Source organism: Epinephelus moara, chromosome 6, assembly GCF_006386435.1.
Source record: "Epinephelus moara isolate mb chromosome 6, YSFRI_EMoa_1.0, whole genome shotgun sequence".
NCBI classification, from domain to species: domain Eukaryota; kingdom Metazoa; phylum Chordata; class Actinopteri; order Perciformes; family Serranidae; genus Epinephelus; species Epinephelus moara.
In genome coordinates, this window is record NC_065511.1 from 29438705 (window position 1) to 29466612 (window position 27908).

A 27908-nucleotide genomic window follows, 5' to 3' on the forward strand; every position below is an offset into this window, starting at 1 on the left:
CATTCTTTCAACCCATTTCTGGGCGCTTTCGCCTTTGAGATTTCTGGTCAGCGCAGGCTTCCGTAGTCCTTGCAGTGGAAGAATGGCCGGCTGGATGTTGCTTCGCTGTATTTTAGGGCCCCATTTACAACGAATTCACCGTTCAACGGACCAGTCTCGACCTGAAGGCAGGGCCGGGAGAAGGGTAGGGTTATCCACAATGTTTTGCATTTGTTTGAGAACAGCAGACTGCGAAAACCGAGCAGTATTTAATCTCTTAGCATTGATGTAGCTCCGGCTGCGCCCCCGGAAGTGTCATGTGTATGTTTTTGAAACCCTGCTGTCACCGCACAGCCGCCGGGGGTGACAGTTTGTAAATGAATGAAATGACAGCCGCACATCAATACGCCTGTCTTTTCATGTGCATTTCATTTCTGTCTCACCGCCACGGCAACAGACAGTCAAACTTACGCTTCTTTAACTGTAACGTTATTCCTCAATGACATTAACCTGGTAATGCTAACGCTAAGTGCAAGCAGGTGAAAGGAAACTTTGCCAAAACGGGAGGAAAAAAGACAGAAGCTGAACAGTTAACGAATAACACCAATGAACATATGACTTTACTTTAACAGAGACACTATACAGACAGTGTGTAATTGGAATATCTATCACCTTGTCTCTTTAAACGCCCACAGTCAATCAGTGCTACTAGCTAGCTTACATTAGCAATCTGAAAGTCAGATGTTAGCAACAGTGCTCATGTTATGAACAGCAGTCTCTCTCACAGCAGGGATGGAACTACCAACCCAGGACTCTGGAGAAACACACTGACAGCATCCTCGGTTGGGTCAGTATGGTTGTATGATTAATAATACTGTGTGAAAAAGATTTAGAAGTGCTGTTAAGTAAAGTTTGTTTTCTCCCTCCAGGCTTCAGCACTGTGGTCCCTGTCCTACTACAGCTCTCCTCTTCTTCTCTGCTATCTGTACAGGAAAGGTAGGTTGATTGAATCATGTTTGGTGGGGAACACAAGGTTTGTTCTCTGCTCATTACTGCTGTCATGACCACAGCTGAAATTATTAGAGCTATTAGTCCTTTAGTTGACCAACTGCAAACTAATGCGCAACAAATTAATATGTCAGTTATTAAGGAATAAAAAAAAACAAGCTCTGGTTCCAGAATGTGCTGCTTTTCTCTACTTAATATTTTTAAGTATTTTTCTTAATACTTTTGGACTGTTGGTTGGACAAAACAAGACATTTGAAGCTGTCATCTCAGCAATTAATTGAGAAAACCATTGCCACATAATTGAACATGAAAATAATCATTGATATTAGCCATAGTTGTGACGTATAATCAAAACAGTTCATGTCACAAAAAGGGACAGACATGGTTGTGCAAAAGGAGGTAATCCTGACAAGCGCTGGGTGACAATTTAGAATGATCATTTATTGAATTTCAGTGAAATAAAATCAGGATGTTATGTTATCTCTACAAAATTCTATAGTCAAAAATGCTGAGCAAGGTGTAGCTATAACATTTATGTTTGATAGATATAAAGAACTTGCAGCAAATGTATAACAGTGAAAAAAGGTTTTATTATTAGTTTTATTAGGGATGGACGTTTTAAGTAAATTTTATATTCAAGTACAAGCATTAAATTATTATTGATTACTAAATTGAACACAGTGAGATGCAAATTTAATGCTACATAGCTTGCACATTTATTTTGTTGAAATGCTTCCAAACAACGCTCTCATGCCTGGTTGCCATTATCTCTGTTAGGTTAGATTGAGGGATGTCTGACTGAAAATGGTGAAAGTAAGTGGGTGTGCATATCTGTCATTTTTGTTCTATTGATCTGTGAAGGTATATAAACATCACTGTGTAAACTTTTAATATAGAACCAAAGTATCAGAAAATATCCATATTAGTATCATGATAATAATTTCTTCCTCGTCACCTAGGCTTACTTGCATGTAAACAGTTCCAGCTTTGGAAAAATAGCAAATTGTATTTTTTTTTCCATATGTCTTATTGCTTTATGCTATACTTGGAGTTTATATTAAAATCTGAACTGGATATGTTTCAGTACGAGTCTTTTTTCAGAGTTTTTGGCAGTGATGAATGTCACAAAATGTTTTTTTTTTATATTCTGTATGACATTTCTCCTTCCATTAAGGAAGAAAAACTGCCACTGGGGGGATGTTCTCTGTTCTCCTACAAGTGGGATTAATATAAAGTTAATCAACTGAATCATCCAGTGAGACTGTGCCGCAATAGAAATTAATTGCTTGAGGTTGTGTGCTACTCTGCAGTGTGTAATTGAGCTTCTGATATTGATTTATGCATATGGTTGTAGGGTAGTTGTCAGACTGTGAATCTTTGTATTGGTGCCCGTTAATGAGGCTCAGGTTTAGCAGGGAATGAGAGGGGGTTCATTTGGATGTCTGTGTCATCACTTCTTTGTGTATTTTTAGGTTACATCTGCAGCAGCAAGCTGGTTCCAGTGAGTCAGTATGTGGGAACAGTGCTGGTGTGTCTTCTAGGAGTGGCCTGTCTTAGAGGTGGGGCACCAGATTTCAACTGACTGGCATGCGATGACTAATTCTATTCTTTCATCTTTTACATATCACAACATATGCTGCATATTCTGCATGCCAATAAGATTTCATTAACATTGAGCTTGTTGCACAAGGTCTATACCCACAAAGCATACTAAATGCACCCTTGAGGCTTTGCAGCAAAATGCTGTTTGTGTTTTAAGTGTACTGTTTAGCCTATATCTCTCTGTGTTTGTGTTTTCTTTCTGCCTCCCTTCCATCTTTCCTTTTCTCTTCCAGGGTGGGGGAGATGGAAAAACTCTGAGTATCTACAGTTTATCTCCGTTCTTGAAGAAACCAAGAAGAATCACACACCATCAAACAAGGTAAGATCATGGCAACTCCATACAATCACCGTTCATCAGGATTTGCTGTCGGTGTTCTCCATCTTTTGGGGAATAAAGTGACAAAAGAATAATTACAAATGTGTTTGTAGGTGTCCTTAATGCATCAAAACTGAATTCAAGGAATTACTTTTTTTCCAGAAAAAACTGAGGTGCTACGACTTTGACTTCTCGTACTGGCCTTCAGATTTCAGCTGGACGGAAGTCAGCAATCCGTACGTTTTTGCTTTTATATAATATTGCCATTTGAAATGGCCGTGTGTTTGCTGCAGTTCTATTCCCTTCAGGGTCAGTTCATTATGAATACGTGCACTCACAGCACTGTGAAGAACATTGGATAAATGCGCCCACTAAATGTCAAATGCTTTGTGGCTCATCTGTTTCATTATAAGCCTTTGACTCTGTGTGTGACAGAAAACTATCCAAGGCTGGTGTTTCACTGCTAAAGCCAGAGCCCAGATTAAGAGGAGCAGCAGACAACGTCCTCAATTCTGTGCGCACTCTACCATGCCACATCATCAGGTAAATGCAGTTTATGTAGCATGATCCAAAAATTAAGACTGTGCATGACTCCAAGACGACACTGCAGATTTGGTACAATTATCACAGTAAGGGGATAGATAATGTCTGCTTTATAGAAGGTTCCATCATATTTCACCACAATTCACCCTTTTTATTTCAAGAAAATATAAAGTATTTGCAGAGTCATCATCTCTGTTTTTTCCCCTCTCCAGTTTTCTTATTGCCCACTCATTTGGGAGGAGGATGCTGTACCCTGGCTCTGTAGGTTTACTGCAGAAAGCCATGAGGCCCATGCTCCAGCAAGGCCAGGCTAGGTTAATAGAAGAGGTAGGGATAAAAAAACAACACACACCCATTCTCTAACCGTCTATACTCGCTTTAATAAACGCTGATCATCATTCTCTGTCAAATTGACTCCATTCTGTCACAGTTTGAAGGCCAGAGGAATAAGCTTGTGGCCTGTGATGGCAACGAGATCGACACAATGTTTGTGGATCGAAGGAGAGACAGCGGACAGAATGGCCAGACTCTGGTTAGTGTCTGCAGTGATTTGCTGTGTTATTGTCCTTAGGCTTGTTCCAGGGTCCCACAAAACTCGTGTCACATCGGTCTCTTGAATTGTCTGAATTCTGCCACAGGTCATCTGCTGTGAGGGGAACGCAGGCTTCTATGAAGTAGGCTGCATGAACACTCCACTGGAGGGTGAGAAATCTGCCACTACACAAGAGTGATAAGATATTTTATAATGCCAATGCACAGAATTTATATTAGTGTGATATTGTTGTGTTTCAGGTATCATGCTGTACTTAAATCTTGTGTTTATGTGCACTGTAGGTGGCTACTCTGTACTGGGCTGGAACCACCCTGGCTTTGGAGGAAGTACGGTAAGCAGTGTTTTCAGATTTGGTTCTACAGCCATAAACTAAAATTAGCTTACAGTGTATGCCTGTGGTTCTCATAGTCTTAATACAATGGGAAACAATGGCATGTTGAAATTCTGGTTTCAGTTTGACACATTGCACAAGAGGCCAAGCACACTCCCTTGGTTGATATTAACTGTGGAATGGAATTCAACACTGAATATCTGTTAACTCTTCGTTAGTACATTGTTTCGTAGGTGGTTTGAGTGCTGCTGTGATGTTTGATAATGCATGGATGTTGCTTCACTTATATTTTTCTGCCAGGGAGTTCCATTCCCCCAGAATGAAGCCAACGCTATGGATGTAGTGATCCAGTTTGCAATGCACAAACTGGGCTTCCAGCTCACTGACATTGTCGTCTATGCCTGGTCCATAGGAGGATTCACAGGTACACGAAGACCAGAACAGTATATGATTAATGGGCACTATGCTATAAATGTAAATTGTGTTATTTAGTCCTTCGTTCATGGTTCTGCTTATCCCCTGCTCCTCATTTTGTCCCTTTATCTCTCCATGTCCTTTCTTAGCCAGCTGGGCAGTGATGTCATATCCAGAGATCCAATCGGTAGTGTTGGACGCCTCCTTTGATGACCTCCTGCCGCTAGCCCTCAAGGTCATGCCTGACAGCTGGAGTGAGTCAGGATTATACACTCTATAAATTGTTTACAGTTGGGAGCTTTGTTTTCGCAAATGAAACATTTTGGTTCTCTCTTAGGGCCGTTGGTACAACACACAGTTAGGCAATACATGAACCTCAACAACGCCGAGCAGCTTCTCAAGTGAGTGTGTATTTATAGTGACACTAATCATAAAAGTCAAAGTCCACATCATTGAGCATTACGCAACATATTGGAGTGTAATTGTGAAAATGACTTTTGTTTTTTTTTGTTGGTGTAGCTCACAGCGATGTGGCTGATGACTAACACATCTACTTCTCTTCCTTCTGCAGATATCAGGGACCAGTGCTACTGATTAGGAGAACCAGAGATGAGATCATCACCACAACGTGAGTTCCAACAGTCCAGCATAAAATGTATTAGTGTATCATGTAGCAGGTTTGCTTCCCAGTGGGTTTGCACAAGCTTGAGTGCTCTACAACGGTTCAGTTAAGAAGAACTTCTTTTTTTTTTTGCCCTTGACGTCGGACTGACACAAAAAAGGTTCTCTATAATGAGAAGAAACCCATCATCCACTGAGGCACAACTGCTTTTTTCTTCTCTGTTTTTTTGATAGGAAACATTTTTTCTTGTCATGAAGCAGTCAGTGACATTTTGCCAAGTAGTTAAAGAAGTAATATTTTGACATGGCATCATTTGATTGGCTAGGAAGGTGCAAGTCATTCATTGTTATTAATTTATAGGGGTATTTCAACCCAAAATCAAAAAATATATATTTTCCCTCTCACCTGTATTGCTGTTTATCAGTCTTGATTGTTTTGGTGTGAGTTGCCGAGTGTTGGGAGATAAGGCCATAGAGATGTCTGCCTTCTCTAGAACATAGTGGAACTAGAAGGCACTCAGCTTGTGGTGCTCAAAGTGCCAAAGATACACTGAAGTCAACAGCAATGTCTCTTTACAGAATCATAATCCACTGACCTTGTTGTGAACAGTTTCATGTAGGAACTATTTTCTTTTTACCAAACTACACCTGTCAATCATGTCGCAGCACAGAAGGAAGTGTGCACTATGTATTTGTGAGTTCAGGGTGAACTGTCCTATTAACTGTGGCATGATTATGCACATCAGTATTCTATATATACAGTAGATGCATGGTAAATGGCATGTCATTTTCTGTATGACATGATAGCACCACAGAGTAGTTGTATAATAGCTGAACATGATTGTAAACACTCAGTCACACAAGAGAACTACCCAGCACTTGAATCCTCCACCGTTTCTAACAGCAGTTATCAGTATAATGAGGGTTGCCTTGATGGTTAATTCAGATGAAGGATAAAGCATTCAATTGCCTACTCAGTGATCACAAGACCACTGACAGTCATATTAAGTTGTACACTGTGTATTACAGGGGTCCAGAGGACGTCATGTCTAACAGAGGCAACGACCTCCTGCTCAAACTACTACAATTCAGGTTGGTCTTCTTATTTTCAAACACCTAATTTCAGTACTCTCATTGTTGGATACAGTCACTATATTTGGACACAATAGATTCGGTAAGTGCTGATGTCATTTCCCTGCATAGGTATCCAAAAATAATGACAGATGAAGGGATTAGAGTCGTCAGGCAATGGCTGGGATCCTCCAATCCCTTAGAAGAAGGTATGTGTGACCACTATTTCACTGTGTCTGACACTTTTAGTGGCTTTTAAAGGGTACTCTTTTTTTTCAACATGGACCCTATTTTGCATATTTTAGTGTCTAAGTGGGGAAAACAACAATTTTTAAAACGGTCCAGTATTGAGCAAGCCTGCTGCAGCTGGCAGCCGCATAACAGGCTGCAGTGTGGACACTCTGGGCACATTTGCACTTTCAATTTGTGTCCACAGAATGCCTTTGTTTTTGCCACTGGCTCGCTCAGATTATTAGTAAGTTTTCTGACAACTTATGTAAAGGATTCCGGCACAGATCAGTCTTTTTGGTAAAGAATTAAATCCTTTTTTTAAAGCCAGAAACAGTCCGTTTATCGCTTTCGCCAAACCCACCAGACTCCATTTAAATAAATAGTAATTTTATCATTGTAAAACACACTTCCCTCAAAGATAAAGAAAACAAAATAAAACTCACAGAAACTGTCTTGGTTCGTGTTTCCATTGTTTCCACAATTACCAACTCTGGTTTGGTTTAAATTAACCCTTAATTCACCCATTTAGATGTAAAAATATGCTGGCTCTATGCACGCTAAAATGACAGGTTATTTAAATGGAGTCTGGTGTGTATGGCGATTTAAGGGCTGTTTCTGGTACTCTTTTACAAAAAGGGTTTTTCCCATTTGGTAATTAGATGTAAATCATTGGAAAATGGGGTCCACATTAGAAACCATTGAACTTACCATTTAAACTCTGCAGTTTTTTGTAAATTTGTACTCAACTTATTGTGTTAAACTGATGAAGAAATGTGTATGTCACTCTTTCTGTGCAGCATCTGTGTACAGTGGCTATGAGGTGGACGATGACTGGTGTGTGTCTGTGCTGCAGTCGTATCAGGCAGACAGAGATGTTTTATTTCCATGGAGTGTTGGTAAGCCCCTGGGTCCTCTCAAATTTACTAGGCAAATACACTGCACAGAGCACTACCCTCACATACACATTTCTCTTACATGACCTCACACACACTGTTATGTATCTATGTTACCAGGTGAGGACATGACTCTGGAGGGAAGGCGGCAGCTGGCTCTTTTCTTGGTGAGGAAATCTTTGTTATCCGTGCACTCAATCTCCATGTGTACAGTTGTTTCTTCTGTCTCGTTTAAAGGGCAGCCACCTGTTGTCTTTATCATACTGCTCTAAATCAAGATACAAAGTCTAATTTCCTTTACTACAATAAGCCCCATTTTCCTGTTTAAGGTTGGCTTCCCTCCCCTCTTCTCTCGCACTCAAAAAAAAAGAAAACATCACAGCTATTCACAGACATCATTACCACTGAGGAACACTATTCTAGTCGCCATAGTAACCAGCTCACCTGTGCTCTCAGGTTGACTGGTGTAATATATTTCACCGCGCTCAGCTTATTGAAGTCATTTAACATCAAACAAGAGCAGTGCCATCAATTACGGCTAATGCTATGCTTTTCCTCCCTTGGTAATTCCTTCTGAATTAGGCTTTATTCACCTCCCGTGTAAACCCTTAAGAGATGGGAGAGATTTGTAAGGCACTGAGCCAGAAAGACTGAACCTAATATAATCAAGTTCTGCACTTTTTGTTCATTGCCCTCCCACACCTCTCATTCTCCATTCCTCCTCCATCCCCGCTGTCTTTTCTCTCTCTCCCAGGCGCGGAAGTACATGCGAAACTTCGAAACAACGCACTGTACCCCTCTCCCCGCCTCCGAGTTCCACTCACCCTGGAGACTGTAAAGAAAGATGGATGGATGGATGAGAGGGAACGTGCAGCAGAGGATTTGGATGGCCTGTGGTCCAGAGCGTGTTCCTGGCATGGTGTGAATGTATTACTGTGATTTTGTTCCAGATTTTTCCAGAGACAGATACGTTGTCATGTATAGTGTTGCTGTGGTGGCAACTGGAAATATCTGGTGTACTACCCCCCGCCTGCCCCCACAAACCTGTAAAATATGGTACATCTTTTCATTTGAGGTTAGTTTTTATTCTTCCTTTTAGTATTTGTCTCCAAAAAAAATAAAAAGGATGCATTTATGTAAATGCACAAGCCATCTCTCACTCCTTCCATTGTTCCCCCTTTGGCTGTATTTGTAAAGAAGCAATTATTAGTAGGAACACATCGCTACAATTTAAATAATAAAAGTAATCTTAACAGTAGAGGAGTTTTAATCTTTAAAAATGCAGCCAAAGTGTTCAAGCTTTTCAGGTTTATTTCTTTTCTGTGGACAATATCTTTATGAAAAATAAGCTGTATCCTAAAATGATGCTCTTACATGTCCTATTAAATATGCTGAATAAAATGTTTGACATAAGGGACTGAATTCATTTGTTCATTACTCGATACAAGTGTTCAACAAATTGCACAGATTTTCAAGAGACTGAGATTAATAGATTGCCTCGGAACAATACGCTGCTGAAGACAATTGTCTGTCATAAGAGCTTTATTTAATTCCCTCCGTACTACAATCAACTTGGAAAATGAATATGAAAATTAATACACCGACAAGAAAAACGTGGAAATAAATCTTGATTTACATAATGCTAAGGGGATAGTCACATCATTTTCTTGAAGTTGTCCATGGCTTCTTTTACTTTTTCGAGCTCGGTTTGGCTCTGCCTTAGCTGTGGATAAAAGGAAGTAATTATTTATCACAAATTCACATGTCTCACACCCAGAGAAACCCTGTGAGTTGATTTCTTTTTCTCACCTTCTCTGCATCCTGCTCCTGCACCTTCACTGGCACTTTCTCTTTGTAGTCACTCTTTGCCATCTTCTCTGTCAGTTTCTCCATCTGTTTCTCCAAGTCACCTTTCTTTGCCATCAGCTTGGCCACTTCCTTCTCCACATCAATAAGACCCTGGGGTAATTAAAGGTGAAGTGAAGAAAAGGGCGACAGTTGGAAATGATGGTCTTGTCAGTAAAGGAGGGCCAGCGGAAACACGGGGCTCAAATTCAAGTTTAAACCCAGTTAAAAAAGTATTTCTAGCATATTTACCTGCCCTGATTACCAGCTAGACGAGGTGCATTCATGATCTTAGACAATTAGGTTGTCGTTAAAGGCTCTGTATGTGACATTCAGATTGTTAATATCGCATCAAACCACTATTTGCTGTGAACAGATATAGTGGACTCATGGCGTCCTGAACAAAGAATGTGATCAAAGCTTCTCTATTCTTTATTGTGGAAAGCCAGTCTGGCTGCGTGTGCATGTGAGTCCCGTATCCCACTGGCTAGTTAATCACTGGCAGCCTGCCACTGTGCAACACGCTCATTGGAGGTGTCACGAGAACTGATACTTTGGTACCAAGTCGTAACGGTGCTTGTTTTTCTCCAGTGCCATAGGTAGCAGGGACGCAATTCTTCCAGACCTGATGGGGCACCATATGTCTACAAGTGTTCTATTCATTTATTCATTTTCCGTAACCGCTTATCCTGTTGGGGGTCGCAGGGAGGCTGGAGCCTATCCCAGCTGACACTAGGCAAGATGCGGGGTACACCCTGGACAGGTCGCCAGACTATCACAGGGCTGACACATAGAGACAGACAACCATTCACACCCACAGCCAAGTCAGAGTCACCAATTAACCTGCATGTCTTTGGATTGTGGGAGGAAGCTGGAGTACCCAGAGAAAACCCACGCTGACACAGGGAGAACATGCAAATGCCACACAGAAGGGTTCTAACTCCCCACTGCGATCTCAAACCAGGAACCCTCTTGCTGTGAGGAAACAGTGCTAACCACTTGCCCCTGTGCCACCCATACAAGTGTTCTAGTCTGACATTAAATGTCAAAGAAAGAACACCAACCAGTATGGAAGAACAACACATCAAAGACGGCAACAAGACAGCATATTTTGTGAATTCTTTGCAATGGGAGCAACGTGTATTTACACTATGCAACAAACATCAGAAGTGTGACGAGACGAGTTCCTATTCTCTGCTGAGAGCTGCACGTTTGCTGTTTTTTTCTGATCATGAGAGATGAAAAATGTTCCACCTTTGATAAAACGCTGCACTCATCACTGTCAGATTTCACCAAGCTGTCCAATCACAGTGGAGGAGGTGGGACAAGTAGCCTAGTGCAAAGACCAACTGTCACATCTTGCATGTACAAGTGCTGAACAACAACAGAGGAGTATTAGTATATGTTTCCTCGATATATGTATTTCACTGCTGTTGGTATCGACGACTACATTTCTGGTATTGTGACAGGCGAAGTGCTGTGGTTACTGCTGTTAAAGCTGTCCTGACCCACGGTGGTGGAAAGCATTTTGATAATGGGTGGGCTGGACGAAATCTGTGAAATAACTCAAGAGGAAGAGATTTTAAACTTATTTCTACTGAGAAGAAAACTGGAGCGTATGGAAAGGAGGTGGTTAGTGCATCCATTAAACCAACCAAGGAAGCTTAAGACTCAACATGTTTTAGTCTATCAAATGCTGGACACGGATACAGAGATACTTCTCGGTATTTTCGAATGTCTGCCAACAGTTTTGATGATCTGCTCAACAAGATCCGGCCCTGTGGTGCTCACGCCAGGAAACACAAAACTCCAGTAGATGTGTCAGAGAGGCTCGCTGAGACTACCCTATCACATTGTGTGACAAAACATGATGGTGTTGATGACATTACAAAATTCTCCTGGTGTGCGACATGAAAGCAAGGTGTCGAGCCACATTCACCTTTGTTGAAAATTAGTCATTTCTGTTGAGCAACACTTATCAAAAGTGTTAGGTACCCAATTATACATTGGGCTCAACTGACTTGCAATTGTAAGAAAAAGTAGCATTTGACAAACATCATCATGCACCAACACAATGTGTCTAAAGAAGCTAAAATAAAACCAGAACTAATATATTCACACATCAGGTCTGGGATAGAAGGATGGGAGAAACTAAAATTGAACAGATTACCGGCCCTCACCTTGAGCATAAGGTTGACAGTACATCTGTCAGACGCGATAGCCACAGCACAGCCTCCTGGGACAGGCTGGTTAGCTGTCACAGGGATGACGGCCTGAGAATAAGACAAGGTCTGAATCTGCAGACTGTACTTCTGCACCAAGGACACAGTCGCAGAGTCTAGGCACTGGAGGTAGCCTGGAGAGAAATGGGCAAATTGAAGTTTAGGCATCATAAAACTTGTTGACAAGATACATTCAGAATTCAATACAACCTGTGCTTGAGACAATTAGTGTTGACAGAAACAGATCGTTGTTTATGTACCGCCACATGTACTGGCTTAAGGGAAAGACGCTTATTCAGGTCATTGATCAAAAGTAGCAACACCATGATGTCAAAATATGTATTGAGGTTTTATGTATTACAATGCATCACCTCAAAGTAACAAATATATTACATATAAAAGCAGTGAAGTATAAAGTAGCATTAAATGGAAATAATCATGAATACTACAAATACCTAAAAACTGAATTCAACTACAAGCTTAGCGACTTTTCACCACTTATCATATTCATTCATCGGGGCGAAGAGTGTGAGCCTCGTACAGTGTTTCAAAAATTCCCACAAGAGAGGTGGTGAGTAAATCATAGACCACAGTAACAGTGTACAAAAATAAAGTATGGGAATTACACCCAGGCTGACAAATGCTGGAATTTCCCTTTTATAATTGAGATAATTAACAGTTCGCCTTAAACCAAGATTTATTTTAGAGCAACTTTAATGATTTAGCTTGTGTGTGTCGTGTCTTACAGTCAGCTCTGGTCTTGGTCAGGTTGTAGTCGGCCCTCAGTGACCGGATCGTCTTGATCACAGTCATTACGAACTCCATGTCACGGTCGACTTCTTCGCTGTTCCAGCAGAACTACAACAAGTCACAGAAACACATATTTCTCACAAAGAGATGTCACAATGTCTGAAACTGCAACTTTGAAAATGAAATGTTCTTCAGTTCTGACCTGGATGGTCATTTGCACATCACAGAGTTTTTACCAACTCTCATTCACCCCTGCCTCATCTCACCTCCTCTGTCTCAGGGTAGGATGTGACGCAGATGCTGGGGGGATCACTCTCAGGTCGTCGACGCGGTAACCTCTGGTAGAGTTCCTCAGTGACGAAGGGCATCACGGGAGACAGAAGGCGCAGGCCGACCTCTAAACAAGTGTAAAGGGTCTGTCTGCACACCAGGGCCTGTCTCTGGCTGCTGCTGTCCTCCTCTGCCTTACTGAACACTGGTTTCACGCTTTCCTGGAGGACAAGATGAGTGGGGGGGAAGAGACAAGGAAAAAGTTGTTGAGTTTGTTGTGGTGCACAGTCTTCCACAAAACAAACATTTTACATGCCCTCACTAGGGCTGCAAAATTCTTGAAATATTTGAGGTGGCAACTTTCCATGGGAAGTAGAGGTTATCCTTTTACCATATAAGCACTTATTTTAGAGATACGCCATTTCTTTTTTTTGGCTGATTTCGACTTCAGATTGTTTGGATGCCTGACCCATTTTTCTTTTTTTTTTCTTCTTCTTAAGAACTAGAATTGACAGCATTGACAAAAACTTTCGTAACTTTTCTTTCCATTGACTACTGAATAAAATTTTCTCCCACACTGCGCCAGGCTACAGGACCTTCTCTCAATCTTGATCAAGCACATCTCAAAATAAAAAAGTGCTCCAGTTTGCCAGACAGTTTTTTGTACAAATAAAATCCAACTGAAAATGAATTGCAGCATATCCCACTTTGTCTCACACATTTTACTTTCCCAAAAGAGCGTCAGGTGAAGCAGATCTGTACGTGCTCAAAACAAATTATTCACATATCAGAGAAGAAGAATCAGAGAAAATAGTAGGAAACGTATGGAGAGTCAACTACTTATTATATCTAAAAGTATGCATCCATTTATTTAAACCTACTTATGAAAGAGTATCTATTTACAAGAATTTGAAATTGTGCATAATGCATATTTTAACTTCCACTCCTATAGCAAACAGTGTCCTCCTGCCTGCTCCACACTGTGTGCATGGTGCAAGAGGAGAGAGTTGCTATGACAATAGCTGTCTGTACCACTGTGCACGTGATGTGAACCACCTTGCCGCGCATGCATGTATATTTGATAGAGACAGAATCTGCTGTATCTGAGACTGACCGGCTGGTCACCGGTCATGAGTGATCAAGCTGAAAATCGGTCGATTCTGGTCACCGCTGATCGATCACTGCATCTCTAACTAAAGGGGAGCATGACCTAAATTAAGAATTCCAATGTTATTTCCATGGTCTAGGAAAGTACAATCAATATTAGTGAACATGAGCTACTCTCTCTCACAGCCAGAAAACACAGAAGTGCGTCTCAAACTTGTGATGTCATCTAGTATAAAGGTTGCAGCTGCTCCATAGAAAATGAATGGGAGCCTGATTTTGTGGACCCACAGAATGTTTGCCTTGCGTTCTCAGTTCTGAAGTAGATGACGTACCCATATACTCAGAACATTACCCTGGGTGCTCTCAGTGTCACCTAGAGCATCTTTCCCAGTTCATTATCGATCTTGCAGTTCCTAAATTTATACTTTATGAAATCACAAATTTAGGTTTTAGCACTCTAGTTGTTGAATTTGGGAGAGTTGTTCATGTTTCTTTGGACTGTCTTAGACCACGGGAATTATATGTATGAACTTTGAAAATGGGCGTAATTCTCCTTTAATTTATCACACATATACATATATAAATATATATATATATATATATATACACACAAAACGGAAAATGAGCCATGTGATGAGTTAGCTACGTTAGCTCACAAATTAACTAATGGGCAAAGCCAACAGCGAGCTGTGTGCAACTTAGGGTTTAAAGTGAACAACTAATTTATAAAGTAAATGTTTTACAATAAAGGATAATAAATAAATTCCTAATAAATTTCCTCAATTAGCATGCTAAATCAAGCTGTATCCCACATGGTATTAGCTCGCTAACAAAAACTAGCAGAGGGTGTAAAAGAGTAATAAACTGTGTACTTTTCTTTAGGCTGCAATCTGCTGGTTCCCTGAAATATCATAAAAACATAAAATATATTCACTCCATTAACATAATTAAAACTTTACTGAGAGCATGTAGTCTTTTGGCTCAGGCAGTGCAGTAATGTTGGCAGCAGTGTGGGCTGCACATGTGTAGTGAGGATGCATTGTGCATGCAGAGGGTTGTGATTTTACTTCATTCCTCTTTAATGGCATGCTGGCAAATGATCTGTACATGTGATGGAGGAGTGCACTGCTGAATGCACATGAATGGTTACAACCCAATCAAACTGACATATTTTTTTGAAGAAGTGTTCCATAAGACCTTTTATTTTTATGTGCATTTATAAATGGACCTGGGACGCCTAGTGGCCTCAAACTTTCTTACCAGGTACACGTCACAGAGCTCGTACAGCCAGAAGTTGTAGACGGCTGTCGTGATGGTTGGGAAGTCGTAGGTCTTGAAGCCATTATCACAAAGAGCAACAGCAGCACTCAGCCTAGACAGAATCCACCTGTCTGATACGCTCTCCTCTCCACACAGCTGAGGGGATTGAATGAAGTGCAAACAGAGGAAGAGATTCAGTTAACTCCTGTACTGGGTATCTCCCAAATGTCAGTGTTTTTGAATACAAAGCAGGGCAGCACAAGGGCAAACTTAACCCCCAGTTAAATAATTGTAACAAAAAAACTGTTTTACTAGACATTTACTTGGTCAAAATATGGTGTGTGTGTGCGTGTCATTGGATGAATATAAATAAGTTTGGATCAGTGCTTGTTTGTGTTCTCTGAGTCCTTCATCTTTTCTCCTGGTCTCACCTGGGCTTTCTCTGATGGCACAAAGTTGTCTCCCAGTGTCTTCATGGCAAACTTCACAGCGTTCCACAGTTTGTTGCAGAAGTGACGGTAACCCAAGATGCGGTTGACATCCAGGTTGATGTCCCTACCTAAGAGACACACACAGGAATAAAGGTTCATTTCAGTGCATAATAAAATAGATTGATTTTGCAGAAATTGACCTTGCGCTGACTGATTGTAATGCTGCTTTCCTAACGTTTTGATATATTTTATATAGTCAAGGTTGAGATCCAGGCTGTTGGCCAATGGAGGCACAACAAGGGAGAAAGTAAGAAAAACAAAAAATAAGACAAATGAGTTCACCTTGGCTAGTGTAGGCACACAGGGCGAACCGGAGAGCATCTGTGCCACACTCTGGGATGCCATTTGGGTAGTCTGACTTCTGGCCCTGCTTTGCCTTCTCCACCTCCAGTGGATCCAAGTTGCTGTCCGTCAACAGGGCATGAAGACCCTAGAGGGGAGGGGGATGGATAATAAGGAGCGATGTCACCACTGAAATGCAAAATGTGTTCAATTTTCTCTTTTCATCCTGAGAATGAGAACCTTTCAATTGCTTTATGTTTAAACAGGCAGGAAAGGACCTTTTAAAGGGTATTATTATTAAGGGTAAAGTGCCGTTTACTACAAGTCCTTCAGTGCCCTCTAGAGGACAAGTCTGCTTCATCTCACTGAACAGTTTCCACCCAGCTGGTGAAGAGATTGATGGCCTCAATAAAAGCTTGTTGGAAGCAGAAAAGGGTGCTTAATAAAGCTTACATAAGAATATAGGCCTCAGGGGAGCAATGAGCGCGTGGTGACCATGTAAAAGACGACCCAAATGGGAGCGAGGAAAGACGATATGTATGCGCAAATCTGAACATGCATCAAAGCGTGATTAGGCTTTACCTCTAGGGAGATCCCTGTAATGACGTCCAGAGGGTCAATGACGTTGCCCAGAGATTTGCTCATCTTCCTTCCGTGGGCGTCCCTCACCACTGCGTGCAGATAAACCTGTAGGAAAGCATTATCATTACTTAGTCCTGTCTTTCTAATAACACTAACATCACATCCTGTTGTGTAATGTTCCAGTGTTGGCAGTTTTGATTTGTCTCACCTCTTTGAAGGGCAGCTTGCCGGTCAGTTTGAGACCCATCATCACCATACGAGCAACCCAGAAGAACAGGATGTCATGGCCTGTCTCCAGCAGGGTGCCAGGGTAGAACACATTCAGGTCTTGCGTCTAAAGGAAGACCACAATTAGCAATTGTTATGATGGAAAAACATTAGCACACTGAGGCAACAAATGTTTTAAAAGTCATGTCTTATACAGATCACTGTAAAACAGATGTGAACCAGATTAATACATTAGTGTTCAAAGCATATTCAGTTTATAGACTTTTCTGTATCATATATTTTGCAGTTTTAGAGCAGTGTTTTACTAGGGCTAGGTATCAGTATTCAATGCCATTAAGGTTTCAACCAAAATAAGCCGGCAAGTGGTATCAAAACGTCTTCAAACGATACCTGCACTTGATCCTCCTTGCACTGCAGGTCTGTTCCCCCACCATCCCCACTGCCCACCAGATAAGCATACTTTCTGTTGCTGTGTCTCCAGAGCCACTTTAATCGGCGACTGGTCCGTTAAAGTTCTGCTCAGTTAACAGGTGCTAATGCAGCAGAGGCCAACATCCAACACCGAACTGTTATACAGTCCCAACAAACTCACATTGACACCATAACTGCTGGACTCTGTTATTAAACCCATTAACAAGCATTAAGTAATGTTCACCACAGGATGCTAACAGTTAGCCCTGTCACTGTGTGCATGTGCAGGTGGACTCTCTGTCCCTGGCATGGAGCTCACACTCCCGCAGCAGCAACAACAACCCATACAGTCTGTGCCGCGGTGAAGTCAAGACCTACGTATTTGACAGCGTTGGCAGTTCAGCTTGTCGAGATGCCGCCAAAACGTTCAAAAATATGGCTATGCTACATGCCACTCCATTCACACTATGGGTATCTAAATGAAGCACTCTGTCAGTATCGGTGTCAATTTAAGGGTACTGGTATTGATTGATTGTTTTAAACGATACCGATCTCTAGTTTCTACTGCAGAAGATATCCTCTCTATCTACTGCACAAAAAGTGCCATGTGTGTCTGTAGAAAAGGTGGTTGACCTCAGTCTTTTACCTCATTAGGCCACCCGAAAATGGAGAAGGGGAAAATGCCAGATGAGAACCAAGTGTCCAGAACATCCTCATCTGAAACACAGGAACAAAACTTATCTCGTCTCTATGAATATGGAGCAGACTTAATTACATTAGGTGAATCTGTGTAGTAGCAAAACATGGACTGATTAGATAACCTTTACAATAATTGTGGTAACGAGGCCGCTAAATTAAGAAGCCTTCAATCTTACCCTGTCTCAAGGTAATTTTGTCAGCAGACACATTAAAGCGCTTTGCTGCCCTCTCTCTGGCCTCTTCTTCTGACCTCCCACTCACCCAGTAATGACCGTCCATGTCCTGCAGGGAATAAAAAACAGGGTGGATAAATAAAAGAAGCAGGCAAAGAAATGTGGAATAACAACACAAATAGCTTTTATCTGTCATCTGAAAGCCTCCAGACCTTGACAACAGTGACAGACATCATCCTACCTCTCCTGGTTTCACGGAGGGATCGTTGACAGTGACGAAGTAAGCAGGAATACGGTGACCCCACCACAGCTGCCGAGAGATGCACCAGTCCCTGACAGGAAGATGGATGAATTAAATCTGAAACATGACTCACAACACGCTTGATTGTGCAAAACAATCTATCTCAAAAAATTATTTGATTATTTAATTCATTATCTGACCAACAAATAACTGAATTGCAACTATTTTGACAATTTACTATTTATTATTATCATTTTTCTAGTAAAACTGTCATTTTCTGGTTATAGCTTCTCAATTGTGATTTGCTGTTTTTCTCTGTCTTGTATGGTGGTGAATGAATATTTTAGAGTTTTTGATTGATGGTCCAACAAAACAAGCAGTCTGAAGAAACTAGACTAGAATATTTGACAGATCATCAAGAAAGTATTATCTGATACTGAAAATAATCATTTGTTGCAGCCCTACTATTGTAAGATTAGTTACAACAGGGTTCCTTTAGCATAGGGCTTACGACTTTTTTAGATGCCACACGGACTGAAATTTAAAACCAGTTTTACCTTAACCAAAATGGAAGTGAGAGAAAAAGACAGACCAAAAGTTTATTGTAACATAAAGCATGACTTTTTTGGGAAATACCTGACATTTGTTGGCAGGTTGTCTTGGCAATTTTGTGTTTCTCACTCTGCAAGTTCTCACACTGTGCCAAGTTTGGAAAAACTTTTTGCATAAAATACACTGAGCCTCATATGCGTTGCCTTATACAAGTTTCAGCAATGCTGCAAAATCTTGTTAAATGGCAAATTTTCATTAAATTTGGACTTCTCCATGGTAGTAGAGCTAGCAGACAGTGGGTCCTCTGCTCTGAGCATACTAGCCAGAAACAAAATGAGTGTTGTTTCTGCTATTCCTTATCTGCATGACTTTAATGTGAGAGGCATTCGGTTAATTAATTTTTAAAAATAGATGACACCAATTATTTTGAGACTTTACAATGCAACATCAGAGACAAAAAGATTGCTAAAATTCAGCTTCCCATGTCTGAGCATTTTTAAGAATTAAAATACTTATTTAAGACATTTTAATGCCAGTTAAGGCCTTACCTTTAGATTAATGCATTCAATCTCTTTTAAGACTTTTTAAGGACTTTTTAAGCATTAAATTTTAAATACTTAATGGCCAGGATTTCAGTGTAAAGGCCAAAAGTGCAGATACTGTATTGTTCAAAATCAAAGTAGTCACTGTGATGACACTCTGTCGTATATGAAATTGGCCATAAAAAGGGCTGTAACTGCTCAGATCTATTTTTAAGTATAAACTAGGAGACATATATTTAAAATAAAGGAATAATTACCTGATGTTGTCCATCCAGTTGAACCACGTCTTGAGGTGGTGATCGGGGATAATTTTGAGCCGTCCCTCTCTGACAGCATCTGCGGCCTGCTTGCCCATATCTGTGCAGTTCACATACCACTGCGGCTTCATCAGCGGCTCCACAATGTCCTTGGAACGACTGATAGGGCAGATTTATAATGGGGCTTAAAGGATGATCCTGAATGGGAAGAAAAGATCTAAAGCAAGAATAACCTGTGTTCTACTTATATACACATGAACCTCACTTTACCTGCAGACCGGGACAACCATAGGGTTGTCTTTGATCTCTTTAAACTGGCCTCTGTCCTTGAGAGCCTGCAGCACTGTCTTCCTGGCCTCAAAACGCTTCATGCCCTGGGGGAGAGACAGAATAGTTAAAAATGAAAAGTTAAGACATAAAACTGCCAAACCCAGCAAAGTATGAAGGAGCCTGACTTTTAGTGTCACAGTGGAAATGCACACACTGCAGGGGGAAGGACGATAATGAGACACTATACCAGGAAGGGAGGGGGCACGTTAATGAGCAGGCCGTTCTCGTCCATGATGTTGATGAAGGCCAGATTGTGTCTCACTCCAACCTCGTAGTCATTATGGTCATGGGCTGGGGTGATTTTGACAGCACCTGAACAGAAAATGGTGAGGAGGGACAGGAGAGGCAGAGAGGAGAAAAAAAGAGTACAGCCATAATAAGGAAAGTGGCCAGGCTTAATGACTTGTTATGATTACATATTCTCAGCACACTGCAGACCCACAGGCAGATTGTCTCTCTCTGTAACTATGCATACCTGTTCCAAAGCTCATGTCCACAAAGTCATCGAAGACAACCGGCATCTTGCGGTCACAGAAGGGGTGCAGCACCGTTTTCCCCTTCAGATGCTGATATCTGGGGTCAGCAGGGTGGACAGCTACAGCAGTGTCTCCCAGCATGGTCTCAATACGAGTTGTTGCCACAATCACTTCCTCGTCTACGCAACAGAAAGAAAATGTGAATACGATGGTACAGAAGTGGCACAAGCGGCCTTTGTTAAACAAAATATCTTGATATCTATCAGCTGAGGTACCTGTTCCCTCCACCTTGTAGGCAAAAGACACCAACACTCCAAACTCCACTTTGTCTTTGTAACCAGGCACAGGCAACAAAGTCCTGCCATTCAGCTCCTTCTTATCCACCTGCAAACCAACCAGAAGATTTAATCAAGACAGCACAGCGTGGCCAGCAGTAGCAAAACAGTTTGGATGTGTCGCCATCACAGCCTTATTACAGGGTTAAAAAGTAGGGCTGGGTACTGTTTGAAAACATTTGATATCTGCTGCTGAATACTAATACTACACTTTTTCGGTACTTTCATTTTTTCTCTCTACAACAAACAATTATTTTTGGGCATTTTGTCTTCAATTAGTAATACGCAATAGAGAGCCAGACAGGAAATAGAGAGAGAGGGGGACGGATGACATACGACAAATGTTCCCAGCTGGACTCAAACCAAATACGCTGCAGCTCACGTAGCGCGCATCTTGGCTCTTAAGCCACCGTGATGCCCCAACATCTAATTTCTTAAGTGACAAACTTCTTCAATGCATCAAGAGTCTAATTTTGTCTTGTCACACACAAAACAAACAGAACACAGGCTCTCACAGATAAATAGTCCTTTTATTTATTGTGGGCAAAAACAGCAGATGGCTGATGAAGCCACCATCGGCATCCGTTTGTTTTAGTCCTTGCCACAACCGTGCACCCGCAACAGTGTTCAAGATTTGGAGCTGTGTGTGCTGGTATTTCAAACAGCCACACAAAACAAGTGCCTAGATCAAAAACAGTATACAATCAACAGAAAGTCTGTTTAAATCTGGAAATATTTGATCAAAGAATCTAAACAAAGACAACACTCAGAGCTTCACAGTTTACAATAGTTGTTGTAGGTACTCTTAAAGTTGTGGTGTTTAATACCCAGCCCTAGTAATGAGTGGGGAATGTTTCTAAATTTATAGATATACTTTCAGTTAAGTTTTTTTTATTTTAGTTTTATCTCAACCAATGCAGAGTTTAAAACCCTAAAATTAAAAAGAAAGGGACAGATCCAGTGGACCGACCCCACTTTATAATTTTACTGGAAATGGTCCAGATTTTTTATGACTCTAATAAGATGCATTCTTTATCATTTAAAGAAGCTCTATACAATATTCAGAACATTGATATAGCAACAAAGCCCTATTTGCTGTGTAAACATATAGTGGTGTAATGGTGCTCCGAGCAAACAATAAAATTACACTCTATGTTGACAGCCATGTGCAGAACAAAATAGATATGCTATGAATATCATGACCTAAATACTTGCCTCTATGTCAGAGATGGCAGAGTTTAGTGAGCAGGACCAGTTGACCAGCCTCTTGCTCCTGTAGATCACTCCCTCATCATGCATGCGGATAAAGGACTCTTGGACTGCATAGGAAAGTTTCTGAATAGAGAAACAGGTATAGACATGAGAACGAGAAATTCAAATTCTATTCAAATTAGTTGAGGGATTTCTGACAACTCACATCGTCCATAGTGAAGCAGGCTCGGTCCCAGTCCAGAGAGGAGCCCAGCCTCCTCAGCTGGTGGTAGATACGGTCTCCCTTCCTAAAAAGACAAAGGGGCTAAGTTATTACTGCTTTTATTCCAGTATTTATCCCAGTTCAAATCTCTCACATCTCCTCCTTTCTGCCTCTTCCTTCACTCACTCGTTTTTCCATTTCCAGACCTCCTCGATAAACTTTTCCCTGCCCAGATCGTGGCGGCTCATGCCCCTCTCTCTCTTCAGCTTTTTTTCCACCACCACCTGGGTGGCGATACCAGCATGATCACAGCCCGGGTTCCACAAGGTGGTTTCACCTCGCATTCTGTGCCTGGACAAAAACAGGAAAGCGCACCAATTCAGTCACATAGCTTCCAGATCACAATAGAGTGAACTTTAAATGAACAGACAAAAATTCACAAGATGCAACAAAAGTCTCACTGAAAAAATGACATTGAATTTCAGGCTGTTGAACAGTCCAATTGTATTTACCATCTGGTCAGAGTATCCTGAATGGCGTTGGTGAGGGCGTGGCCCAGGTGAAGTGATCCAGTCACATTAGGTGGAGGGATGCACATCATGAAGATGCCACGAGGGTTCGGGTCACTAATACTCTTCCTCTGCAGAATGTAATGAGGGAGGCAGACATGTTAATGTAGACAGAAACCTAACTATAAAAAAAGGAATCTCTATCTGCCTTGAAGTGTGTGTGTGTGTGTGTGTGTGTGTGTGTGTGTGTGTGTGTGTGTGTGTGTGTGTGTGTGTCCTTCGCATATCTCGAGAATTGTTCATCCAATCTACTTCCCACTTGGCAGATCTGGGGACCCAAGGACGTGCAATATCAAATTTGGTGCAATTTGGATGGGACACATTCAGTAACAATAAATACCCAATCTCTTCTTCACTTCCCTGGAGTCACTGAGCACAAGTGGATAGCCTATAGTAACAGCACCACTCTGCCATTGCAACACAAATTGTATAACAGTATAGGTATAACATTACCACCAGGAAAACCTCAGCTACCCTCCGCTAAGTGTATTTCACCTGTGTTTCTGACCACAAATAGCCACAACTTGTGGTATTTTTCAGGGGCAAACGCCGTGTTGATTTATTTTACACCCTTTCTCCAACTGGGAATGTTTGTTCAGTCAGGAGCACTTTAGTCAAAGAAAACTTTATTTCCATTTGCAGTATTATAATTGGCAGTATGGCTCTATTCTGGGGCCTCTCTGCCTTTCCTAAGCCTATGCAGAATGCCTCCTCCACGCGCCTACGTGGAAAGCCTCAGGCGGAGAGAGAGAGCGCACCTCTCAGCCCTCGCACACGCTTATGTAGAAAGCCCGAGGCAGTGAGATCACACCTCTACGCCCCTGCACGCGCCTACATGGAAAGCCTAAGGCAGGGAGAGCAGCAGCAAAGAACCCCCGGGAACAGAACAGAGCAGCATCAATGACAAACAGAAATTACATTGATAAGGTGGTGGAGGCAGGTTGCAAAGCGGCTTGCAGAGGAGGCAGTACAGTAGGCAGGCCAGAGCAGTTTGAATAGGGTGCCCTGAATGAGATTCTTTAATTGGTTGCATATAAGAAATCATGTGATCTATCAGCTGACTCCCTTCCATCATTCAGCTGCTCCATCAGTTGATTGGGCCGTTTGAGATCAGCTGATGTAGCTGGGATGTGAGCTGAGCTTAACATTGTGTCCTGCCTGAACTAACCCTATGCTCAATTTTGGCAGTGGTAGAAAAAGTATTCAAAACTTTTGAGTGGTTCTCAAGAAAGCTGCAAGCAGCATTACAACAGCGCAAGCAATCTGCCATGTTCCAAACAAGCATGTTTTGAAGGGGCAGTGCACTAGTGATGAATTAAGAATATATTTTCTGTCGTGTGTGCCAGGGAAAGGACTTCCTTACCCCATACTCGGGCTTGAAGAATCCCTGCTTCTCCCACCATGGATACCAGGCAGCCTCCACATACTGAGGACTGTAGGAGTCAGGAAGTGGACTAACAACATCTGACACCAGGAGAGAAAGAAAGAAAAAGTTGACATATGGATGTGAGCTAATCATGATAAATATGATAAAACTATTCATATGCACTGACATCACTTTATCACATAATACAATCCACTTCACCACCACTAAGGGGCAAAACTAACCTGCTATGACTGCGGAAAGCTACAACACCACATCTAGTGATGACACAAGCATACCTTCTGTTACACAACAGAAAACACTTCCACCCATGCTGATCACTCACCTTTTTTCTCCCCAGGGGTAGTGGGGACAGTGTATGCGATCACTCCCAACTCCTTCTTCTCCGGTTTGGCCTTTTTCTAAAAGATAAGAGTGATGTTTAACCTATGCAAAAAGCCTATATTGTTGACTAGTTTTATGTCTTTCAAAGCTGCATCAAAGTCTTACAAAAAGTTCTGTTTCTAGAAGTTAAGTATTCATACCTCTGTCTGTGGCTGACTCTTCTTCTTCGCCTCCATCTCCTTCTTCTGCTGGAACTTTTCAAGCTTTTCTCTCTTCTTTGCTTCCTTCTTCAGCTGAGCTTCTGTCTTTGGTGGGCCTGAAGGAGGAAACATAATGAAAATCAGACTACTGTATACACACAAAAATAAATATTCATAAACTGTGGCACAGGACTTCCTAACCATTAGCTGTGGCATCGGCAGAATCAACAGCAGGACCACCATTAGCAGCTTTATCATTTGCAGCAGCATTTGTCTTCGGTGTAACTGGCACCATCTTCTCACAAAGAGAGATCTGCCCTAACACCTTCAGGAACTGTGGCTGGTTTGTGCAGGTCATGAACCATCTCGTAACATTGGTCAGGACCTTCCTGTCTGATGGCTCCAACACCTAAAAACAAAAAACAGAATCAGATTATACTTGACTGATAGATAGATACATTATTGCACAGTCAAAGGCAGCTAACATGGCTAAGATTTCTCCGTACTTAATGGTTAAGAGCTAAGAGACATTGTGTTGCATCACATACGTACATATTTGAAAGGCAGAAGAACAGCTGCAGCCACAGCCATATCAGCCAGGGTGATGCTCTCCCCCACCAAGAAGGTTCTTGGTTCCAGTGTCTTATCAAGAACCTTTAGAACACGCATCAACTCCGCACGGGAACTTTGCTGGAGCTGCGAACACACAACAAGTCATTTGAGAATAAAACCTCAAAAGAATAAATCACACACATGTCCATGTGATAGTATTAGGATACTCTTCTCACCTTCTTATCCACTCCCATCATCCCCATCAGCGGGAAGACCACAGCACAGGACACCGGGGTGAGTTCATTGTCTGCAAAGCTGAGCCACTGCCACACCTGACTCTGCTGCTTTGTATCTACACCTGCCTTCTTCCCCTGATTAGCCAGGTACCAGGACACAGCACTGGTCCCACTCAAGACGTCATCTTCCCCAGCGCCCAGCACCAGGGTTGGTCTGGAGCGGGCATTCAGGGATGCAGGAGGGTCCTCTGTGAGGGTCCGCGGGCGAGAGGACGGACAAAACTCTGCAGCTATGAGAGCCAGAAGGCTCCTGAAGTCATCAGGGTGAGGAGACACGTACAGAGTGGCCATCTCTTTTCAAGACACAAAAATTATATACAGTGTGAACTGGTTTTTAATTGTGTACATTTTCTTTTTCAGTAATCTGCCAAAACAAGTGTGCATGCTATACTGTAAAACACATTCTCCCTCTGCCTGACAGTGGTGGAGTGCGTCTGTTTGCCTGTCACACCAGTTAAACAGGGTTACATCTACAATTATGTTCAATTAGACTTTAGAGATTTGTGAACAAACCGGTTTAAACGTATCAAAGCAAACATCATTTGTGTCTCATACTTGCAAACATTAAGAGTCAGACGATGGCTGTGGTAGCTGGTTAGCTTTCTGTTTCTCTTTCTGCAAAGCTCCTCTCTACCACCTGTCACAGGCTGACGAAAAGTAACACCAAGCAGGCTAGTTAGCTTTAGCTAATCACACAAACTCCTACTCGAGTTTTTTAAGTGCGCGCGGAGCTTTGCGCGTGTTTACGTGCGAAGCGGTTATTTTGAACTCGTTTTAAAGTTAGTGCTGAATACACCCGTAGTTTGATAATGACAATTAGTGCCAGAAGTTACACATACCTTTGAATGGAACAGAGACAGACGTCAGCTTAACTCAGCGCACACAACACAGCCACATGAGACTTTCCTGCCGACTGATGCAACGAGAGTCAGCAACGAGTTCCGGGTTTGATACGCTACTTCCGCTACAAACCGGAAGTTTATCAAATGTTTTACAACAGCAGCAATAACAACAACAACCAGTCGTGAATATAAGCATAAAATAACTTAAACATAAATAAAATACACTATGTATTTACACATTGTCATATAGAAAGTTACAGTTAAATAAGAGCGGTTAAATATCATCATCGAAATATTTTCAAAGTAAAAGAACTCATTATGCAGAATGAATCTTTTCAGAGTTTTACATTATAACATAATTTAATTCTTTCACTATTGCAGCTATTGAATTTTTATATAATCAGCATTTAAATGGCTTGTGTAAAGAGAGCCCATTTTAAGTAGGCTACTTTATATAGTGTTTGTTAGTCTCATCTGTAGTAATGTAACATACCATCAAAACCAATTATATGTTGTGCGTGTAAAATCTCAATCTGTGAAGTGATTTAGTAAAGTAAAAAGTACAATATTTCATCCAGAAAAGTAAAAGTATTGAAAGTAGTCGGAAAAGAGGTAAAAAAAAAAAAAAAGTATCAGAAAATGGAAATACCCAAATGAAGTCGAAGTACCACAAACATAAACTTCAGTGCAGTATTTAAGTACGTATACTTCGCAATTTTCTACCAGTGATAGAAAAAATGCAAATGTGAGAATTGCCCTGCATTCACACTGTTTTGCTATAGTAAACAACCCAAGTAAGAGCATTAAAAGTAAAAGTACTAACTATGCAGCATGGAGTTTTGAGAGTGACATTCTATAAGCTATATTATCTTTATTACATTAGTGGATTATTTGTATTGATGTCTTAAAATGCAATACTGTGGTGGTTGAGATGGAGCTGATTTTAATTGATTTTTATATAACTGCTTAGCAGCGTTGTGGAGTGGTTAACTACATGTAGTTCATTTACAAGTTTTACACTATTTGCAGTATAGGTGACAGTTTAACTACATTCAGATCAGAGTAGCTGTTCACTGGTTAACTACTTTGGGTCATGTAGTTTATGTTGTCGATTATAAAGACTAAGGAGCTGTGCTGTGGGGGCAGAGACAGAGCAGCAATCTCACCTCAGCATTTTAAACCTCTGCACATTCAGGGAGAGCAGATGGAACAGGTGGAGTGCTTCAAATATCTGGGGACACAGATGGACACCTGCCTGTCCTTTCAAACACACTCAGACACAATTTACTATAAAGCACTTCAGCGCCTCCATCTTCTCAGGGAACTGAGAAACTTCAATGTCAGTAAAAAGATCTTAATGATGGTCTACCGGTCACTCATAGAATCCATTCTCATCTTCAATATCACCTCCTGGTACAACTTTCTCACCAACAAACAGAAAACAAAACTCTCACAGATCACAAATCAATCAGGAAAGCCACCCTGATCACAGAGGAACCCTCTCATCCCCTCCATCATTCATTCAGTCTTCTCCCATCAGGCAGGAGATACAAAGTCCCACTGGCCAGAAAAATAATCTACAAAAAATCATTCATTCCAACTGCAATAACAGCCCTCAACAGCAGAGGAATTTCAGTGCCTTGATAATGACTTGCTGCTGGTCCTTTTCTTTTAAGTGTCAATGTTTTGTATCATCTGATGTACTTTTTTGC

The 27908-nt window shown here is 41.4% G+C and overlaps 2 protein-coding genes across 3 annotated transcripts; one reads left to right on the forward strand and one right to left on the reverse strand.

Moving 5' to 3' along the window:
• The first annotated feature begins 53 nt into the window (after nucleotides 1–53).
• Nucleotides 54–8975, forward strand: abhd16a (abhydrolase domain containing 16A, phospholipase). Of its 2 annotated transcripts, none has more exons than XM_050047406.1 (20): nucleotides 54–184; nucleotides 767–826; nucleotides 909–975; nucleotides 2460–2546; nucleotides 2823–2908; nucleotides 3068–3141; nucleotides 3341–3448; nucleotides 3661–3775; nucleotides 3879–3980; nucleotides 4087–4150; nucleotides 4283–4332; nucleotides 4633–4756; nucleotides 4896–5000; nucleotides 5084–5147; nucleotides 5318–5374; nucleotides 6397–6459; nucleotides 6571–6647; nucleotides 7467–7565; nucleotides 7683–7729; nucleotides 8317–8975. In XM_050047406.1, exons 1-20 carry the CDS (start codon nucleotides 83–85, stop codon nucleotides 8398–8400), a joined length of 1635 nt encoding a protein of 544 aa, XP_049903363.1. In that variant the 5' UTR covers nucleotides 54–82; the 3' UTR covers nucleotides 8401–8975. The 2 variants fall into 2 exon arrangements, with proteins under 2 accessions (XP_049903363.1, XP_049903364.1); XM_050047407.1 differs by having other exon boundaries at nucleotides 770–826.
• Nucleotides 8976–9086: 111 nt separating this feature from the next.
• vars1 (valyl-tRNA synthetase 1) lies at nucleotides 9087–26306 on the reverse strand. Its single transcript, XM_050047313.1, has 29 exons — nucleotides 26194–26306; nucleotides 25295–25647; nucleotides 25059–25202; nucleotides 24708–24915; nucleotides 24507–24622; nucleotides 24308–24383; nucleotides 23962–24062; nucleotides 22542–22669; nucleotides 22216–22380; nucleotides 22033–22114; nucleotides 21831–21950; nucleotides 20556–20664; nucleotides 20280–20459; nucleotides 19992–20116; nucleotides 19745–19848; nucleotides 19475–19633; nucleotides 18124–18214; nucleotides 17886–17991; nucleotides 17657–17727; nucleotides 16580–16705; nucleotides 16372–16476; nucleotides 15790–15937; nucleotides 15448–15575; nucleotides 15017–15172; nucleotides 12646–12870; nucleotides 12376–12487; nucleotides 11588–11763; nucleotides 9372–9521; nucleotides 9087–9285 (listed from the first exon to the last, which is right to left on the reverse strand). Exons 2-29 carry the CDS (start codon nucleotides 25643–25645, stop codon nucleotides 9217–9219), a joined length of 3831 nt encoding a protein of 1276 aa, XP_049903270.1. The 5' UTR covers nucleotides 25646–25647; nucleotides 26194–26306; the 3' UTR covers nucleotides 9087–9216.
• Nucleotides 26307–27908: the final 1602 nt, after the last annotated feature.

Coding starts and splice junctions, on each gene's coding strand:
- abhd16a (XM_050047406.1), top strand. CDS start 83: ATGGCCGGCTGGATGTTGCTTCGCTGTATTTTAGGGCCCCATTTACAA. Junction 976..2,459: donor CTGCTATCTGTACAGGAAAG/GTAGGTTGATTG, acceptor GTGTATTTTTAG/GTTACATCTGCAGCAGCAAG. Junction 4,757..4,895: donor GTCCATAGGAGGATTCACAG/GTACACGAAGAC, acceptor GTCCTTTCTTAG/CCAGCTGGGCAGTGATGTCA.
- vars1 (XM_050047313.1), bottom strand. CDS start 25,645: ATGGCCACTCTGTACGTGTCTCCTCACCCTGATGACTTCAGGAGCCTT. Junction 22,115..22,215: donor GTCTGGAAATGGAAAAACGA/GTGAGTGAAGGA, acceptor TTGTCTTTTTAG/GAAGGGAGACCGTATCTACC. Junction 9,286..9,371: donor AGGAGCAGGATGCAGAGAAG/GTGAGAAAAAGA, acceptor TTTTATCCACAG/CTAAGGCAGAGCCAAACCGA.